At 43.5% G+C, this 19,584-nt stretch overlaps 1 protein-coding gene across 1 annotated transcript in view; it reads right to left on the bottom strand.

Moving 5' to 3' along the window:
* Nucleotides 1–19,584, bottom strand: part of DIS3L (DIS3 like exosome 3'-5' exoribonuclease) — a 25,691-nt gene extending 6,107 nt beyond the window's left edge. Inside the window, exons 1-14 of the mRNA XM_063142528.1 lie at nucleotides 19,320–19,584; nucleotides 16,429–16,582; nucleotides 13,459–13,587; nucleotides 12,546–12,681; nucleotides 10,385–10,561; nucleotides 8,680–8,758; nucleotides 7,153–7,332; nucleotides 6,079–6,248; nucleotides 5,818–5,979; nucleotides 4,667–4,914; nucleotides 3,533–3,625; nucleotides 1,548–2,081; nucleotides 857–1,011; nucleotides 582–760 (exon numbers count right to left, since the gene is read on the bottom strand). Of these exons, the coding sequence (XP_062998598.1) occupies nucleotides 582–760; nucleotides 857–1,011; nucleotides 1,548–2,081; nucleotides 3,533–3,625; nucleotides 4,667–4,914; nucleotides 5,818–5,979; nucleotides 6,079–6,248; nucleotides 7,153–7,332; nucleotides 8,680–8,758; nucleotides 10,385–10,561; nucleotides 12,546–12,681; nucleotides 13,459–13,587; nucleotides 16,429–16,582; nucleotides 19,320–19,449 (2,526 nt within the window). The 5' untranslated portion in view covers nucleotides 19,450–19,584. The remainder of the gene's footprint in view (nucleotides 1–581; nucleotides 761–856; nucleotides 1,012–1,547; nucleotides 2,082–3,532; nucleotides 3,626–4,666; nucleotides 4,915–5,817; nucleotides 5,980–6,078; nucleotides 6,249–7,152; nucleotides 7,333–8,679; nucleotides 8,759–10,384; nucleotides 10,562–12,545; nucleotides 12,682–13,458; nucleotides 13,588–16,428; nucleotides 16,583–19,319) is intronic.

Genomic DNA, 19,584 nt, shown 5'->3' with positions numbered 1-19,584 from the left:
TTATTATTTATTTATATAGCACCATCAATGTCCTTTGGTTGCAAGGAAAACGGCTGGGCCTTTTCCCCCACAGCTGCTTTAGCATCAACAGCAGTTTTGGTGGCAGTAGAATCCTGGTGGTTCTGGAGGGAGGTAATGTGGCCTCTTGACCCACCCTTACCTTAAATCTTTAAGCTGAGGATTCCTCTGCTTCCTCTCAAACTACTAGAATTAGAGCTAGATGAGTAAGATTTTATATTCAGAGGTCTGACAATCACAATCCCAGAGGGCACATTTTTGGAGTAACAATAAACAGCCCATCAGATCTCTTCTCAGACTTGCATGGCTATGTAAAAAAAGAAACCCCAGGCTTTGATGGAAGCTGTCAAGGTCCCCTGGGTGGGCCTGGATCTGGCTGGCCCCACCTTGCCTAAACTTGAGTTCTGAGGCCAGGCTGCTGCCCCATCTGCCTCCAAAGTAGGTGGGACTAACCTACTCCACCTCCACTGAAGTGAATGGACCTTCATGGTAAATCAAACGTGCCTTTCTCTGTTCAGCCACTGTAGAAACGCAGACAAATATATGCTTGCTGATCACCTTACCCTGTTTCTGTTATTGATGTGTCTACAAAGTTCCTCAAGTTCTTTGTTGCCAAACAAGTGATCCTTGGCACCTATTTTATCTTCCTTTGAAGTGGCTGCCAACAGCAGTCGATGGACTATTATGTCAGCATACCTCCTAATGGGTGAAGTGAAGTGAGTATATTTATCCAGAGCAAGACCTAAGGCAAAAAATGCACTAATGAACAAGAAGTCCACAATGTAGGAGTAGGAACATGGGTTGAAAGACACACACAAGAATAAATGGCAGCAGATACCATAGTGAGAGAACTCATCTTTGGGACACGATCCGGTTGAAAAATATACAGCATTGGACATTGCCTGGGTGGCCATAGATCTCAACAGCTTATTCACAAGAGGATCGGCAGGGTCAATTGCTCCATCCAGGGAGTCAGCTAAGGCTTTGTTAGACCTATCAAAAGGAAGAATAGTCCATTAACATTTGCATAGTTCAGCAAGGTACAAGCTTGTGTGGTGCTAAAACTATGTAGTCCTTGGACTTATGTGCATGTACCTACTCAAGAAGCAATTCCACTTCCTAAAGATCGAGCTCTTAAGTTTTTAAAGACGCAGTGGATAGTGGCCAGAGCTGTATGAAGTTTTAACAGGCTGGTAATTCCACGGATTGGGTTCCCCTTCTCCCTGTGTCTTGGGATCTGCGTCCTTTCAATCCACAATTCAGATTGCAGCAAGAAGGCCCTTCTATAGCAAGCTCTGCTGACCTCCCTCCACCGGCTCCTCTGGCTCTGCTCTGAACGAAGAGCAGTGCCGTCCCCCTCTATATCAAAGGGAAGCCTAGTTAGAGGGGTTATTATAGTACTTTATTATAGTACCACAAGGCGAAATTATGCCCAACCTATTCTGAAAGTACAAAAAATCAGGACAGAGAACCACCGGCAGCGTAAGAGCTAGCTAAGCCCCTGCATGAAGGGCACCCATGCTACTTACCGCGTGTCGATCAAGAACCCTTTTGCGCTAGCAGATTCTCTGAGTTCAGAAAAAAACTCCTGCCGTGGCGGTGGATGTTGCCGCAGGAGAGCTTGGTGAGGGAAAGCCTCCCAGATCTTTTTTGCCACCCAGTGATTTGCAAGGATCATACACTCGGCAATTGTCTCGTGCACTTCCAGCGGCTGCCGAGGAATGAGGTCATGTATGTTCTTCTTGTCGTCCAGTTGAACTCTGACCTCCACGCCTTCCAGTTCCAGGGCCCCACAGCTGTCCCGTTTAGCTCGGATATGACGGGCCACATCAGTGAGCTTTCCTATTGCCCACACTAGTTCGTCCATCTTCTGTTGCCTCGTCGTTTCATCCATTTCTTTGAGCTCCGGAATTTCAGCTGCAGCAGTCAGGTCTCCATCTAGCAAAGCCTGTGCTGCCTCATAGAAGAGTTGGTAGGATGAACGAAGAATGGTTCTGTTGTACCAAACTTTCTTTATTTCATAGGAATTTTTGTCAAGCTCCCACATGATGCTCACAGCATACCTTGAAAATAGAAATCATTGACCCTGTTCAGACAACACGCTAAGCTGTGATGGTTAAGCATGTTGAGCTAAACATTATAGCATAGCGTGTTGTGTGAACCATGCCTTAACATGTCGTGTGAACCATGGTGACTACATGACCAGTTTAAACATGCTCACTAGACATTTGCTGCAAAAGGGTTAGTGGTGTAACCATGGCTTAGTGTGTTGTCTGAACAGGCCCATCACCGTTTTACAAATAACAAGACTTTCCACTTTATAGCCCCTGGAGTATTCTGAACAAGAGAGAAGCCCATAAGGTTTATTTTGTTTCATGCTTGTAAAATTGATTGCTTTTAATGGTACATATAGAGCTATGTTGACAGAAAAAACAAAATCCACTTGTATACTTAGGAAGCAAACCTATGCCCACACCCCCAGACAGTATCGGGGGGGGGGGGGGGGGGAGATAGGATATTTAGGTTTCCTGGCTCCAAGGTCAGAGATAGGACTCCAATCTTGGAGCCAGGAAACCGCACTCCCTGCCCCTTCCTCCTCATTGCCAATGCGGAGAGAACCACGCCGGCCATCTCTCTGCACTCAGAAAAAGGAACACAGGGAGGGAACCGGAGCAGCTGCAATACAAGTTTCCTATGGCTGCCCAGCCTCCCTCCCTTTCCCTCCAAGGCACTGGCACTAGATGGGCAAAATCGCCCATCTAGCAGAAATGTAGGGTGGCTGGAGCACCAAGTTAGAGATCGCCTCCGCTGTCCTCCTGCCCTGCTTTGGAGACTCAGCAGCCTCTCTGTTTGGAAGCTGCTGGCAATGCACATAGGATTGCGCCCTTAGTCATAGGGGGGGGAAATGAAATTCACCCAATCCTCCCATCCTTTTGGTTTTTTTGGTGGAGGGGAAAAAGACAATGGTCAATAAAGAAGAAAGTGATTTGATAGTTATATCTTGCTAGGTAGCAGTGCTTTTTAAAATATCAATGAAGAATCTTTATGCAGATTCTAAAAACAGGCAGTCATGCCTTCTTTCCCCACCCCGTGTGTGCTGCACCCGTCATTTACATAATTAGCCATGTTGCAACACAGGTTGCCGTGTCATCTGAACCTGGCGTGCAGCACGGGCAACATGCGAACCCATGCTGCCACGCAGGTAATTATGTAAACAACAGGCACTTGCATGGCATGCGGGGTGGGGGTGGGGGAGCCATGATGACTTCTTCCCCCACCCCCACCTCACAATTGTCCAAACACCCTCATATCTAGTACTTCTAGTGAACTAAGGCACACCATGACTGATGCTTTTAAACCGAGTAAAGGTGCAGAACTCATTTTCTTAGTTAGAGTACCACAAGAGGTTATTTAGAGACATGGTTCCCAAAGGGTTAGTGCAGGAAAAAGCAGAAAACCAAGAGCTTGCCTTAATCCCCCAGAGGGCAGGGGCAGGTCAGACTTTGGAGCTCACCTGTCAACATTCCCAAGAAGAGAGCATAAATTGGCACTCAAGACGGCAGGCAGCATGTCGTAACGACGATCAGCGAAGTAGTAAGTGGTGGCTCTGAGAAATTGGGGAAATAATTATAATTCTCTTACTGCACTTCATGAAGCTTCAGCAAATCTGGACATGTATTGCAAAATGGTTCATTTTTTCTACAGTGAACATTAAACAATTTAGGATTGGCTATTGGCCAATAACGTTTTTATGTAGGTAACAGATATTCGTTTCAGGGAAGCTACTAGTGTACCCTCAAACACCTTTCTTGGTGCCTGCAAAGGAGCCCTACACACCACCCACTTTAATTTAATTTTTTTTAATGACAAATCTTACAAGCAACAGGGGTCGCTGCAAAGCCTCTAGCTGCTCCCATTTTCTTTTCCCATTAATGCCTCTGAGGGTTCAGAGACTTTCCTAGGAAATGAAGATGCAGGTGGTTGCAAGTCGATACACTCATCTGCAGCCCATTTTGTGGTGGTGTCCAGGACACTTTCTCAAGTTGCCAAATGGGTCCATGGCCCCCCCCCACAAAAAACTGCCTACCTCTGATCTAAATAAACCAAACAAAAGTTACAAGAAAACATTTCCCTTTGATGACACTTAGGGTTGTATCCAATGATGTCATTCCGCCAGCGGTGGAATGGATTTCCTCAACCCCCTGCACCCTCCCCCAGATATGTTCTGGAGGGTTTGGGGACCCCCAGAGCAGATTTGGGGCATGCACAGGGGAAGGAGAGGATGGGGAAGTTCCACTGTAGAAAGAGACCTCTGCTTGCACAAGAGTTGGCTGCAACCCTTCACTGGTTCTGCCACATCTTCTCTTTACTATTTATTATTTAGCCACTAGAACTTACATGAAAATGTGCTCATGAATATTGTTCTTGGTACAGGTTATTAAATCACGATCAAAAGAACAGTCATCCATGTTTTTCCTCAGAGCATTCACAAACGTTGGGAGTTGTAACATGTTTTGTTCACAATAATAATTGAGTGGAAAGAAACCATGGAAATGTCAAACTTGTGAAGCTTACGTAGCTCTCCTTTTATGCAGCTCCCCTTCTTTTGAACACAGCCTGAACACAGGTGGCTGATTTACAAACTCACCTTGCTCTTGCCTCAATGTCAGTGTAAGAATTAGCAGCCACAAAATGAGTTACATCTGCAATATGGACGCCTAGTTCTAGGTCTCCACTGGGCAGCATTCTAATCGATAGTGCATCATCCACGTCTTCACAGCCCTTCGGGTCAATGCTGAATACTAAATGCGTATCCCTCAGATCGACACGTTTTAGCTCTTCTTCTGGAGTCACTTCCCATGGCTTCTCTGAAGTAACGACCGGCATCTCACACATCTGCAGAAACCGAGAGAGCTTTTGTTATTGGACGGAGTAAAAATACAGGGTTGGATCTTGATTTAGGCAGGTGCAACTGGGCTGACAGAAGAGGAGTTTCCCCACTCTCTCCTCCCCAGGGCAGCCCCCCCTCCAGCCCCTTGAAAGTGCAACGTAGAGGCTCGGGGACCTTGCTGAATGGGGTGAGGTGTGGTGCAGTCGGAGGGGAGATTCCTGAAGAGCAGGTGGAGGCACCTTTCATGACTAGAGCCCTTCTGTCAAAGGAAAGGAGATCTGGGGTACAACCCATAACAAATAAATGAAGTCCCGCCCACCTCATTTCCTTTTGTGATCAGGTAACTTTCTTAGTAGATCATGGAAATGCTGTGGATATGATGTATTGTGACATCAGCAAAGTATTTCATAGAATCATAGAATAGTAGAGTTGGAAGGGTCCTACAAGGCCATCAAGTCCAACCCCCTACTCAATGCAGGAATCCACCGTAAAGCACACCTGACAGAGGACTGTCCAGCTGCCTCTTGAATGCCTCTAGTGTGGGAGAGCCCACGACCTCCCTAGGTTATTGGTTCCATTGTTGTACTGCTCTAACAGTCAGGAAATTTTTCCTGATGTCCAGCTGGAATCTGACTTCTTGAGGTTACCTTTGTCTGGAAAGTGGGTGGAGGGTATTGCAAAGTAAACCCAGACCCGACAGCTCCCTATAAACCATCATACACAGTATCAGAAAAAACACCCCCAAAATGCTTAAAATTGCATAACCTTTTCCCTAATGCATGTACCAATCATTTTATGCAATTGAAGAGACTAAGTTGCACTAAATGATGTCATTTACAAACTATTGGGAGCAACTATACAATTACAACTTATCAGCCAAATCATTAAAAACAGTAATACAGGCTGACCTGTGCTTCGGAAAAAGGACTGACAGAAATGCTATTTTCCACCAGGATAGTTTGAATCTCTCCTTCAAGGTCTCCTATCCGTCCTAAAACCCGTACAAAATGTCCATTTGGATACACCGATGTCGACTCCCAAGAATCAATACGCACAACAACCCGGAAGTCCTGTAGAAAACCATATTGCAATCAGAACACCAAAAGCAGCAAGTATAGATTGGAATGTGGCTGGTACCTGGATGCCAAATACCATGGGGTTGTTTTTACCTGCAATGCCTCAGCTTGCTGTGTACTAATCCTGATCTTGGGAATCCTGTAATCCCAAGGTGTCACAAGGATTTTCTGTGCGTTTTTGCCATGTGATTGGCTCTCTTCTTGGGATGGAAAAGTGACTACATAATCACGCCAGTTTTTCTGTATGATGCCAACAACTTTACCTTTAAAAGAGGAAGGATGATGATTATACATCTGCGGCAGGAAGGAGAAGCAAAAGAACATAATAGCGGACTTTTGATAGATACAGGCATTTACAGGAAGATCTATCATACCCATGGGGCAATAAAAGAATTTCTAACATGATATAATAAGCAGGGGAAGGTCTACAGAGCGTGCTTACAGGACTAGCCTGAAACTCTAAAATGCTACAATACATTTTATACAAGATCAATAATGCCTTCTACTTAAATATGAGCTTGTTTTTAAAAATGGTATTTTCTAGCAAGATTGGAACAATGATCTTAGGCCCAAAGGACACCAATATGATTTACGAACTCCAGCTTACACTGTAGATAAACCAAATGCCACTAAAAAGCTGCTGGTTGAGTAGAGTGTTGTGACTGCTCAACTTGACCGGGGTAACGATGTGCATTAACCAGCTGTGTTCTGCCCTGGCACGTGCGGAAATTATGCTGTAGGAGGGACGGAGGCTATGCAAACACGATTACTCTTCCTTCCTCTCTTAACACGTAATTTACCCACAGGGATGCAGCGAGATTCAGGAGAAGTTTGAATAAACGTTCCTGCAATTTTTCTGGTGGCTTTCTTAGGTAGAAAACTTGGGGGTAGAGGAGGAGTTGTAAAGTGGGACAGTAGTTATGGTCTAGCCCCAGAACATGTTTCCCAAAGACTTTAAATTCTATAAGATACATATACGCACACAAAATAAGAACTAGTTTCTGTACATGCAAATTATATGATTAACCACAATAACTAACACCAGACTTCTGTCCATCTGGCCCAGTATCCCATCAACAAAGACCCGGCCTATATTTGATAATACAGCAGAAATTGTTGGTGATGCCAGTGCATCCAAGCGCAAGTCCTGTGGTCTCCACACCTTACCTGTGGGCATAGTCTCACAGCAAACCTCCCCAGCGGTCTTTTCTTCAGTCTCATTCTCACAGAGGGCGGCGGTTCGTCCCTTCCATTCATTTCGAGGTAATAATTCAACTGCGACTACATCACCATGGATTGCCCTGTTCCGAGCTTTGGTGCCATAAATGAGGACATCGGTTTTGAGATCTGAGTGCAAGAGAAGGAGGAATGACTCAGCAGGAACAGAGCAGGCAGCAGATTTGAATGCCCTTTCTTTGACAGTCATTTTGGAGTCTAGCTCATAGAATCACAGAATAGTACAGTTGAAAGGGGCCTACAAGGCCATCAAGTCCAACCCCCTGCTCCATGCAGGAATCCACCTTAAAGCATCCCTGACAGTTGGCTGTCCAGCTGCCTCTTGAAGCCTCCAGTGTTGGAATTTCTCACAAAAGGGGGACACTGCCCTGTACAAGTGCAGCTGGAATCTCAGGCAAAAAAATTATGAGGCTTCCAATCCACACTGCCATGAGACCCCTCCCAACACTAAACGTGTAACATAACATAACATAATATTGAGGCAAGACCAAGTATTAAAAAGATATGGGCAAATGGTTTGTCAACATAACAAGTGTATTATACTAGGGTTTCTAAGTGTCTTTAAGGAACTGTACAATATTGCAAGACTTTACCATCCTCATTTTTATCGCAATCCAATCCCTTCCTGTTGAAATATTGATCTAATAATTGTTACCTTATGGGAAACTTACAGAAACAATAAGGAGGTGCTGCCTTGAGACAGGGAAATGTCAGACCACCTCTTACTTCCTCCCCCACTGTTCTGTTCAAGGAGGCAATGGGCAGCATCCAACACTGCCCCACCCACCTCCACTGATTTACTACGCCAGCAGGACCCACGCTGGCACAACCTGGAAACAAGCTTCCTTCTGAGTTCCACTGAGCTGTTCTGTTCCAGAAATAAGCATTTTGGCTCGCTTCCAATTGCTTTAGGGAGCACTAACTTCCCTTTGGTCCAGCAGTGGGTCTTTCTGGTGCATGGGCAACAATGGATACTGCCCAAAGGGATCTACTCTTTCCTCCAAATGGTGCTCTACTCCTGAGCACCTGGGAAACCTGTTCCCAAAGTGACTGCAGAGGACAACTCAAACACAAATCAACACTTGCTAAAATTAAAAAGGTACCTGCCGTATTTCTTCGATTGTAAGATGCCATCGATTGTAAGACGCACACTAATTTCAGTAGCACCAACAGAAAAAAAAAACCTAAGACACACCCACGATTCTAAGATGCACCCCGTTTTTAGAGATGTTTATATGGGGGGAAAAGCGTGTCTTAGAATTGAAGAAATACTGTAGCATAAGGCAGCAACCACCCAACCGCCAGCCCCCACCATCCTGTTCAGTCCAGCCCCCGACATGATCAGTCCAGACCACCAAAGCAAAGTAGCTCCCAGGGCCCCAAGGAAGCAAGCCAAGCCATACATTACTGAAGAAGGCAAATCATAACAAAGCCAAAGCCAGGTTTTTTCTGCCAAACCTTTTTCTTTGTTGCTGGCTCCTTGAAGTCGCACGAACGCTTCTACTTGTGCTCTGTGCTTATTCACATTCAAGACACCCTACAATAAATTAAATTCAGAAACGTGTACAGCTAAGACACACATACAATCCTATGTTTATTTCAGTTCTACAGTTATGCAAGTTGGGGATTGGTGCCATCAGTATGCTGATGACACCCAGCTCTCTATCTCTATCTAGTTCCAGGGTGGTGACAGAAAGCCTAAAAATAGTTGTCTACACTGAAGGACTAGACATGTGAAGATTAATCAGGACAAGACAGAGGTGCTTATGATCATAAAGAAGGCCAATCACGGAATAGAGTTCTTGCCTGTTTCGGATGGGGCTGCACTTCTGAAAAAACAATTGGAAGTTTTGGGGTGCTTTTGCATCCAGCCTTGCTGCTTGATGTTCAGGCCGGTGGTTCTAGTTTGCAACATCTTTGCCCAGCTTAGTGTACCAATTATGTCTGTACCTGAGAAAAACTGGTCTGCCCATGGTGACACACAACTACCTTTCCTTTCCTCTGGACTACTGTAATGGTAATGGGTTCTACACGGAGCTACCCTTAAAGCATTCAGAAACTTGAACTTGCTGAATGACATAACTCCCCTATTGTTCCAGATGTACTGGCTTCCAATCTGTTTCCGAGCTATATTTAAGGAGCCAATGACCATCTTCAAAGCTCTAAATGGTTTCAGTCCAGGAAACCTAAAAGACCGCCTGCTCCTGTATGAACTGGCCCATTTCTTAAGGTCAGCAGTGGAAGTTCTCTAATGTATCCTACTGATATATGAAGCACAACTGGCAGGAATGCGGGAAAGACTTCTTGGGTGACACAGCACCCACATTACAGAACTCTTTGCCCCAGGAAATCTGTTTTGTCACCACTTGAAGGCTCATTTGTTCCAGCAAGTGTTGGCTAATCTGTTTTTGTTTTGTTTTTAATTTTCTATGTTCTCTCCCCTGTGCTGTGTTTTCGTTTTGATATTTTGTCTTGTTAGTTTCACTGGACATCTTCAAATGGAAAGGTGAGATTCAAATCAATTAATAAATAGCTTCTGAACAAAATGCCAGATCTCCAAGGCGATGGTTTTATTTTCCATCACCTCTATATTGACCTATAAAGACAATTGGAGACATTTCAGCAAGGGACTCCCAATTTATCATATCCCACAAAGATAAATGCCCATGTTATAGTGTCAGGGCAAAAGGGCAAGACAGATATGAAAGGTTCTTATTTGCAGGAGTTTCCCCAGTGTTTTAAAGGGACTTTATTCATTACCACTTTGAACATTTTATAGAAAGGTGTAGAAATGATATTAAAAAACACTTCCATGTATGTCTAAAATTCCTGGGACTGAATTCATACTATTGGTAGCCTTTCTGTTATCAGATCTAGCCTACAAACCTCAAAATGTCCTGCTTTAAACTGACAAGATTTTTTATTATTACCAAAGCTATTTGTACACTTTTCTCTATCTGAGCTATTTTTCATCCTGCCAAGTTCACATAAGGTGCATCAAAAAGAGGTAAAGTTCTGATAGTTAACCTCTTACTAAATTTGGGTGTGTGGACTACTGGCCAGCCATGAAGCCAACCCTCCATCAGGCTGATCTGGTCAGTTTTTGTCTCTATGAAAATATCCTCAGTTATTTAAAGGTAGGCTTTCTACGCATGAATCTGACCTGGATATATCTCCCTGACTTGATCCCAGCTTCCAGTGTTTCCATGGGGACGTGTTCAGGGTACTCCCTCCCATGATTCTCTTGGCTTTCATTCTCCCGTTCACGCCGCGACTGGCGTATAGAATCGAAAAGCTCACGCGCAGCTTTTAAGTCAGGCCAAAAGTTGTCCAAGTAATTCTGTACAAATAGACAAAGAAGAAGTTTGGCACTGGAGGTTTTCTGAATGTAAGGGCCCCTGATCCTGGGATCCCATGGAGCTCTGTAAAGGACAAGGTTGAGGTTCAGGCCGCATCCTTCAGATATCTTTTCCCAGCTAGAGGATGCAGCCCTGAACCCTCCTCAGGCTCAGGGGATAGTTCCCAGCAGCCCCTCCATCTCCTAGAAGTTGTGGGAGCAAGGGCCTTTGAAAGAAGACAGGGAGGCCTCATGCAGATCAAGCCATGTCTGCCCTTTATAAGGGCCCCTGAGGGCTTCAGCAACCTGTTGAGGCAACCTCTTTCTATAGCTCAGCCAATAGGTCCCACTAGCAGCTTTCTACAACCCTGATTTTTTGCTTCAAGAGACCTGCCTTGATGGCCTGCTTTGATTTGGACTTTACCTGACTGGATTTGACTAGGCTTGACCTGCCCAGACTCTGCAAACTTCCCCTGTGAGGCTCAAGCCACAATAGCACAGGGTATTTAACACCATTCTATGGAACTACAGACTTCTATGGAGAGGTTGTTACGAGCTAGATTGTTCTAAATATCAGTGGTTTCATATTACCCTAGACTTGGAGTGGGGAGCCTGCAGCCCATGGGTCACGTGAAGCCCTTGGCCTAATGTCATGCAAGCCTAATTTCATTTGGTCCACAGAGATACGGTGACAGAGGGACAAGGAAAGAGCAAGAGAGCACTAAATACCATGAACTCTGCCCTGTTTTGGCTCTGACTTGACCCAATATTGGCTAGACTTCCCAAGTGACCTTTCCCACGGGTCAGTGGCCTTCCATAGAAAAAGGCTCCCCACCATAAAGTAATTATATTGTACAGTAAACAAGCTTGATCTACCATCACAGGTCCATAGTCTGTCCCAGGCACCTGAATATTCTGAGAGCCACTGAGATCCAATCCAGACATCAAGTTTCCTTATGATGGATGGAGGCAGAGGATCTTCAGGAGACAGGGCAATCAGGACTGGGACATGGGTAACAACCACGAGCAGCAGAGGAAAAAGGAGGGCCAATGAAAATGAGAGAACAGGTGGGAGGAGACTGACCTCGGGGGACTGGTCTTCTCTGAAGATCATCTACTGAGTAATATTCCTATTACATTTATATCCATTCCTTCAGGTTAGTATATACAAGATGATCTTGTCTGTTTCCTTCTCAACATAGGAAGCTGCCATATTGTTGACATTGACTGGCAGCAATGGCTCTCCAGGGTTTCAGGCAGGATTCTTTCCTCGCCCTACCTGGAGAAACCGGGGATTGAACCTGGGACCTTCTGCCCCCAAAGCATATGCTCCATCACACTGAGCTATGGCCCCAATCCTAAGAGGTGGGTTTAAGTTTCAAGGCAATGACTGGCTCAAGGATACCCAGTGAACTCCATGAATGGGCAGAGATATGAACCTGGGTCTCCCCAGTTCAAGTCCAGCACTAACCACAGATCTCACTGGCCCTCTCAATAAAATACACAAAGTACAGTACAGGCATCCAAATTGTTAATTCATCCCTCTGAAGAGCCACAAATATACCCTATGTCGATTAAGAGAAATGTCGTAAGAGCAAAATGAAATAATATGTTCTCTTTTAAAGGTTTGAGACTAACAAGCACAACAGACTGCAACTGTTATCAGGCACTGAACTCTTTGTCAACAGACATTTAAGTCCCATCTCTTTTTTCTGGGAGGAACAGTTTTTCTTCCGTATGGAATTGAACAGTTACTTAAGAAACATCAGAAGAGCCCTGATGCTGGATCAGACTGAGGGTCCATCTAGTCTAGCACTCTGTTCACACAGGGGCCAACCAGCTGCCTGATGTTTATATCAAAACAGGTCAATTTATGTTGCTTTTAATTCATGCAACTTAATGAAAGGAACAGAGGCATTTCCGCAGGCAAACTTCAAGAACATCAGTCTTAAACTGCTGGCTTTACCATTATATTGTGAACTATTACCTTGAACGAAATCACAAAGACACCTTCCGTTTCACTTCCAAGTTGCTGGATAGAATCTTCGTCATCGGTTACCATAACGATTGGCATCTGACCCAAGAAGTGATTATAATACCACACAGATGCATTGTAAATACTCCTAGGAGAGCAAGCATTCACATTTACTAAGCTATGCCATTACATCTTCTCTTTTCATATTGGTCCTAGTATTTGTATTGTCATGTGACCCATCAATTCCATTTAATAAGATTGATATGTTAAACAGACTTGTTCATACAAGCGGCAGGGAGAGAAATGCCATAACAGGCCAAGGACTGAAGGCTAAATTTGCACGGTTTGCCTTCCTTCCCCATGGTCTTCTTGCAAGGCTGGAGATAGAATTACAAAGCCATGATGGTTCTTCACTGCCCTATGAGAACAAAGCCAGCATTTTAGTCATGGCATTATCCCTATTTGAGGGGAGAGAGGAAAAGTTAACAGAGCAGAGGGAACGTTTTAAGAAGCCCATTTTTGGGAGATTAGCTTATCTGCCTTCTGCTGGAAGAAATAAATCTCTAAGTGCTCTCCCACATGGGACTTATTCAGAAGTAGTCCCAATTCATGGCAGTATGTTAAGAACATGCCATGCTGGATCAGACCAATGGTCCATCTAGTCCTCACTCTGTTCACACAGTGGCCAGCCAGCCATTGGCCAGGGATGAACAAGCAGGACATGGTGCAACCACACCCTCCCACCCATGTTCCCCAGCAACTGGTGCACACAGGCTTACTTATTGGTTACACTCCTAACTGCATGCAAAAAACATCTATAAGGTATTTTTTGTCTGAGCATAAGTAACAGTCACACACAGGACCATGGGATGAAATTTGTAACAATGTCAGTGATACTTTTAACTGCATTTTCCTGAACTCATACCTTGTCTGCCATTTCTCCAAAGATTCTCCTCTTTGTCTCGGCAAATAAGAAAGCAGCTGGAATTCATTAAAAAACATAATGCAATCATGACGGGCATCCCTCACTAAATTTCGCAGTTTATTGTACTGTCTGTAAAAGAAACAGGGAAGATAAGATACTGTGTCAAAGCAATACAACTTTATTATTTACAAATAGTAACTTTAATTGTAACAAAGGATAATTAATATTTAGACCATCTTGTACACATTATAAACATCTACAAGCAGTTCTATTGCTACCAAGGAATCTGCTCACTGGGTAAAATGGGTAAAATGTCTAACAACATTAAATGGACAGGGCTCTTGTATCTTTAATAGTTAAAACTGCAGGTGCCCTGCCCTCTTTTAAAATGGTGACTCTAGTATAGCTCCTGCAGCTTTAACTGTTGTGATGAAGAGGGAATTTCACCAGGTTCTCCATATATACAAATGACATCTGCTGAAATTTCCTTTTCTAAGCAATTGTTAAAGATACAGGAGCCCTGTCCTCCTTTTCATATGGTCACCCTAATTTAACATCATATGTTGAGTTTTAACTGACTCCAAAACTAGCTTTGGCCTGGCTGAGTGTTTAAAAATTGTTTTAAATGTTAGCTGTTTTTATGTTTTTAAATTTTGTATATTGATTTTTAATGTTATGTTTTTTTAATCTTTGTAAACTACCCAGAGAGCTTTGGCTATGGGGCAGTATATAAATGTAACAAATAATAATAAGTGATTGATAATAAATCAATTTAAAGAAAAAGACCATTTTAAGTTTATAATTTAAAATTGATGATTAATCAAAAAATACATTGCCTTGGCAATTCACAGAATAATCCTTTGATAACATTTTCTATTCAAAATAAAGTGCAAATATAAAAAGCCTACCTTGCAAATAACTGAGATCTTATCAGAACTTAATAAATTAAATATGGTTTAAATGCACGCATGCACACACACACACAGAGACAGAGAGAGAGATGCCCCCTACCTATTAGATCTATCACTTTCCAGTTCATAGAGAATAGGGCTAATTCATTTGTGGCAATCTGTGCACAGAATGCTTTCCAAATTCAGAATTCCCTCCCCATTCTCCATTGCACATACAAGAGGCTGCTGGTGGGGTGGATCCTGATTGATCCAGAGATTCATGAATACAGCAGCAAACTGTACCTGTGAAGCCCTCCACACACACACACACACACACACACCCGTTGGAGGGGTGTGTGTGGACAGACACAATCAGTACAAACGCTCCTTCTCCCTCTTACTGATCCTTTGGAGAGGGGACTCTGCTGTTCTTGCTATACTTTCCAATATCTGGATTAAGTCATATATCACTCAGAATACAAAATATATGACTAAATAATAGATTTAGACTTATACATCTGTATATTAAAAGCTTGTAATTCTGGTCAAGACCCGCAACATTGGAATCCAATAAATAACATCTAAAAAAGACAATTAAGAATCCTTTGAAGCAGAAAATATTAAAATATGCAGAATAATTTGTATTACAAAGGTGTCCATCAAGTAATTAATGCCCAATTGAAAAATGCCTGGGATTTCAAAAATACGTAGTCACTCTGCACATACATCAACCTCACTCCATTTATTCTAGATTAATCCCATAAAAAAAAAACTAATGTAGAAAAAGCAGTTTGTAGATTGCAGATTTTGTTCCATAAGCTCGCCCGCCAGTCTCAGGCTGCCCAAGGGCTACACAGAAAGACAAGGCCAGACTGTATGTCATAAATGGGAAAAAGATTAAAGTGGTCTTAGCAGGCACCCACATGAAAATTTTATCACAACCTAAGGAGTGGCCTAAGGTTAAAAAGTGCAAGCAGAAAGAAAGCATTAAGCATTTTCATTAACTTGCCTTGTTATGACAGAGAATTAGAATCCTTCCCTTACCTCTGAAATATATTCATAGATAATAATGCTATAATTAATGTCAACCAGAGAAATCCCTGATTAACCTTCGGGGTCCCAAGGGCATTTGTAATACAGATGTACTCACAGCATATCATTAACCTTTGTCAAGCTAAAAAAAGGATCACAATTTGGCTCTATATTTCTTGGCCTTACAGTGTCATGATAAATCTGAAATAAATCTGCTACATATAAATTTGAAACATGAAGTAACTTTAGCCATATCAACTAACTTGCAGAAGAGGTTACCGTTATATAGTGGATGGGCCAAAATATCTGTAGTTTCACCTTTAAAAAATTGATTCTCTGGACTGTTTCATATTCTGATGGCTTGAACATCAAGGGATGTCTTGTAGCACAGATTCCAAGTTACAAAACATTTTCAACATCTAGCTACAAGTCATCAACATACTGAGCAATCACATATTGAAAAATCAAGTAATGTACATGCATATGACCCTAATGAAATATTGCAGCACCCTAAAGCAAATGAATATGAAGAGCAAAACCCTATGCATGTCTACTCAAATGTAAGCCCTGTAGAGATCAATGGGATTCACTCTCAGATAAGTGTGTCTAGGACTGCAGCTGAAGATTCTTATTTATTTATTTATTTATTTACAGTATTTCTATATTGCTCAATATCTAAAAAAGATTCGAGAGCAGTGAACATAGGTATAAACAGTAAAAAGAAAGATTAAAAAAGCAAATTAAAATTGTTCAGTTTAAAATTTAATGGATGCATGTTGTGCAGTTTGGTTGTCTAGGGCAGGATCTACACTATTGCTTATAATGGTTTATAATGGTTATGGCAACCGTTCAGGCCCAGGACACATTAGATATATCATTTTCATACTGTTTTTAAAAGTGTTATATCCTGCTTGGTGTGGATCGGCCCTAGGTCTGTGTGCTCAAATATGAGTCAATTCTAGATTAAATTTTTGAAAAGGGCAAGAGACAGTATATAGAGAAGAACTACATGAGACTAACATTTGAACCACCAAGGTAAATTAGATACCTGCGGCCCCTTTGATGCTGCATCGCTTGGCAGGCCGTTTGCATGAAAACAATGCCCTTCAACTCCGGGAACTCCAATATTTCTAGGTAATCTTGGACCACCTTCCAGTCAGGCACAACATAGTGAGTCACATCATCAGACAACAGCTTCCCATCTGAAACAGAATTCAGAGATTACTAAAAGTATTTATTTATTCAGTCACTTACAGCAATCAGATACTTTATAGCGGGGGTGGACAGAAGGTAGCTCTCCAGATGTTCTGGAATTCAACTCTATGAAGCCCTGGCCAGCACAGCCAACAGTCAGGAACACTGGCAGCGAAGTCCAAAACATCTAGAGATCCTTCCTGACTATTAGAGCACTACGACAATGGAACCAGTTACCTGGGGAGGTTGTGGGCTTTCCCACACTAGAGGCATTCAATAGGCAGCTGGACAGCCATCTGTCAGGGATGCTTTGAGGTGGATTCCTGCATTACGCAGGGGGGTTGGACTCGATGCCTTATAGGGCCCTTCCAACTCTACGATTCTATGATTTTGCCCACCCCTGCTTTACAGTGTACAAAAGCACAGGTCCCATCTCTGAGTAACTTACATTCTATGTTATGAAACGGGGGAAACCACAGAAACCCAGGGAAAATATGTAATTGTTCCTGTTACACCTGCTTTCGTTTCATGACACGCTTAAGGACTAAACTGGATGTTACTTTAATGGCATGACTGGCAACTTTGTCTGGACTTTTAAAAAATACCTGGAACATGAGCATGTGGGGGGGAATTTTCATCAGGATTGCAGAACACTGGAAGGGCAGGGGAGATTTAATCCTTCCTTCCCCACCTGTAACCCTGACAAAATAATCGTAGAAAAAAGTTCCCATTGTACCTGGTATTTAATTTTTAATAAAACCCAGATGTGGTTGCATGTCATTATGTTTAGTCCTAAGTTGCAATGTGGCATGGGAACGAGGGAAGTGAGCCAAAGGCCTTGTGGGAAAGGCAGGTCTTGGAAGACATTTGAAGGAAGTACAAGAAGAAACCTGGCTTTGGTTCATTAAATTTACTCTATAGGAACTAAAAGTATAAAGTTCCGGAGGACCTCAAAGACAGATAAAGTTTTATATAGCATTAGATTTCTTTTCTCTTTGTGAATGGTGACTCAAGTCAAATAGGGGACCATTGCAGTAATAGCCTGGCAACATTTTTTAAAAAAACTATTTTAATTATTTTTTATTTTATTAATAATATGTTTTATTAATAAATACACAGGTCACTTGAAAGAGCTGGCTACCAATCAATTTACTTTCAGGGGAAAGGGTTTGTTCTACCCATTATAAAACACTTGACATTAAGTTCTAATGGAAAATAGTGCAGTGGAGACACTGGTTCTTCTCCACATCACTACACCATTCCTGATTTTCTAGTAATCCTGTTTCCACAAGCAAGAAAAGTGCCGTAAACAAATACGAGAATCCCAAAACTTGTACAAGGGTTACAGCAGTTACAAATATTGTTCTCAGCAGCACCCAGCAAACCAATCTGATGGTGAAAATACACTTATTTCTAGTTCAGCCTTCCCCAGACGTCAGACCACAACTCCCATCATTCCTACATCAGAAAGCGATGGGAATTATAGTCTAACACATCCTGAGGGTGCCAGATTGGGAAGGGTGGCTAACAGTACAAACTTTGTGGGTGCACATTGACCGACATGCCTTCATTCAAGATGACTACCACCCCCTAGGTGCCACTATCACCATCCAGGGACCATTACACCACATCCATGGAACCCAAACATGTGGCATCAGCAAGCCGTGTGTATGTGTGTGGGGCCTCCCCCCGTTGCATTCAGAAGACACCTTAAACCATGGCAGTTAAACCAGAAAGCCAGGCCGAGTTCAGAAGACACCTTAAACCACGACTTTAACCACATTATTATTTATTTATATAGCACCATCAGTGTACATGGTGCTGTACAGAGTAAAACAATAAAATAGCAAAACACTGCCGCATAGGCTTACATTCTAATAGAATCATAATAAAACAATAAGGAGGGGAAGAGAATGCACCAAACAGGCACAGGGTAGAGTAGAACTAACAGTATAAAGTAAGATCAAAATCAAGTTTTAAACGCTTTAGAAAAAAGAAAAGTTTTTAGCTGAGCTTTAAAAGCTGCGATTGAACTTGTAGTTCTCAAATGTTCTGGAAGAGCGTTCCAGGCGTAAGGGGCAGCGGAAGAAAATGGATGAAGCCGAGCAAGAGAAGTAGAGGCCCTTGGGCAGGCGAGAAACATGGCATCAGAGGAGCGAAGAGCACGAGCGGGGCAATAGTGTGAGATGAGAGAGGAGAGATAGGAAGGAGCTAGACAGTGAAAAGCTTTGTAGGTCAATAGGAGAAGTTTATATTGGATTCTGAGGTGAATTGGAAGCCAATGAAGGCTTTTTAAAAATTTTATTTGCCATGGTTAAAGCCATGGTTTAAGGTGTCTTCTGAACACAGCCCTGCTTTCTGGCTTATCCACTGTGGTTAAAGCCGTGGTTTAAGGTGTCTTCTGAACAGGGCCAAAGTGTGTGTCTATCGCTCACTCTCTCACACACAGTAGGTGCCCCACCAGTTCTGCTGGGCTCAAGCCTGACTTGAAGTTTTTATCAGCTCTGCCCAGTGCAGGAAAGGCGCTCTGCACATGCACAGCAGCACCTTTCCCCTTGCTCATTACCAAATCCAAGCCTGGACCTGTAAGAAGGCATTTCCCACAAGGCTCAGCTCCCTGGAGACGCCTTCCTCAAATCTGACGTCACATCACTGCCCCCCCACCCCGAAGCCCCGCCCTCTTTCCCTCAGGCGGACGCTCCTCCTGCCCCCCACCCCCGCGTTCCCTCGCGCGCTCTCACCCACCGCGGGGACAAGCTGCCCGGCAGAGGGCGCTGCCGCAAGGCACGTCGGGCCGCAGGTAGTGCTCGCGCACCACCCGCACCGAGCGGCCCTGCTGGCCCCGCAGCTGGAGCACTTTCTCCGTCCGCAGCATCTGGGAGGTAGGGGGGGGGGGGACGGACAATCGTCAAGCCCCGCCCTTAAGCGCCGCTCCGCGCTTCGCCCCGCTGCCTTGATTCGTCGCCGCCTCCGCCAGTTCTGAGGGAAACAAACATGGAGACGGCGCGAG

This window comes from Elgaria multicarinata, chromosome 16, assembly GCF_023053635.1.
Source record: "Elgaria multicarinata webbii isolate HBS135686 ecotype San Diego chromosome 16, rElgMul1.1.pri, whole genome shotgun sequence".
In the NCBI taxonomy this organism is placed as follows: Eukaryota; Metazoa; Chordata; class Lepidosauria; order Squamata; family Anguidae; genus Elgaria; species Elgaria multicarinata.
This window is presented reverse-complemented; position numbering and strand designations above follow the sequence as displayed.